Source organism: Bison bison, unplaced genomic scaffold, assembly GCF_000754665.1.
Source record: "Bison bison bison isolate TAMUID 2011002044 unplaced genomic scaffold, Bison_UMD1.0 scf7180017864034, whole genome shotgun sequence".
NCBI classification, from domain to species: domain Eukaryota; kingdom Metazoa; phylum Chordata; class Mammalia; order Artiodactyla; family Bovidae; genus Bison; species Bison bison.
Window position 1 is genome coordinate 3748614 of NW_011494606.1, and position 720 is coordinate 3749333.

At 55.6% G+C, this 720-nt stretch overlaps 1 protein-coding gene across 1 annotated transcript in view; it reads left to right on the forward strand.

Moving 5' to 3' along the window:
• The first annotated feature begins 215 nt into the window (after nucleotides 1–215).
• The window catches only part of ITGA11 (integrin, alpha 11), a 94779-nt gene continuing 94274 nt past the window's right edge, over nucleotides 216–720 (forward strand). Inside the window, exon 1 of the mRNA XM_010834508.1 lies at nucleotides 216–712. Within this exon, the coding sequence (XP_010832810.1) occupies nucleotides 621–712 (92 nt within the window). The 5' untranslated portion in view covers nucleotides 216–620. The remainder of the gene's footprint in view (nucleotides 713–720) is intronic.

Consider the following 720-nt stretch of genomic DNA (forward strand, 5'->3'; position numbering starts at 1 on the left):
TTGCAGGTGGATTCAGAAGGAGAGGGTCAGCCAGCAGAACTGGAGCCATGGCCACTAGGACCCCAGGCCTGGCTGGGGCAAAGGGGATGGCAAGAGAGGTGGGAAGTCAGCTCCCTGACTACTTAGCAGTTGGAGGTGAAAGAAGGAAGAAAGAGTAGAGAGAGGAGGAGGAGAGGGGAGGGAAAAGACAGGAAAAAAAAAAAAAAACCACGCAAGAGGAGACCAGCAGAAGTTAGAAGCAGAGTTAGAGAAAGGAGAGATGGAGGAGGACAGGCACTGTCCCTTCCTTGTGAGACCAGGGATTCTTTCGGGGAAGGACAAGGTCTTACCCTTCAGACGTGCCTGGTTTCTAAGAGGAGGCTTTAGACCTGTACCTCCCCTATCAGATTGGCTCCCCCCAGGGCAGGGGCTGGGCCTTTCCCATCAGATTGTTGGCTTCCCAAACGGACTATGTTAACCAACACTGGAGCTCCCCAAGGATAGGGGTACTTACTCTATCCACAGCCAAGACCCTCCAAGGTAGGTGATCTGCTGGGGGTTGCCGGTCATGGCCCTGGGACCAGGATATCCGCCTGCCTGACCTCTCTCCTCCCCTCTCAGGGTTCACGGCCACCTTCAACATGGACACCAAGAAGCCCCGAGTTATCCCTGGCTCCAGGGCCGCCTTCTTTGGCTACACGGTGCAGCAGCATGACATCAGCGGCAGGAAGTGGTGAGTGA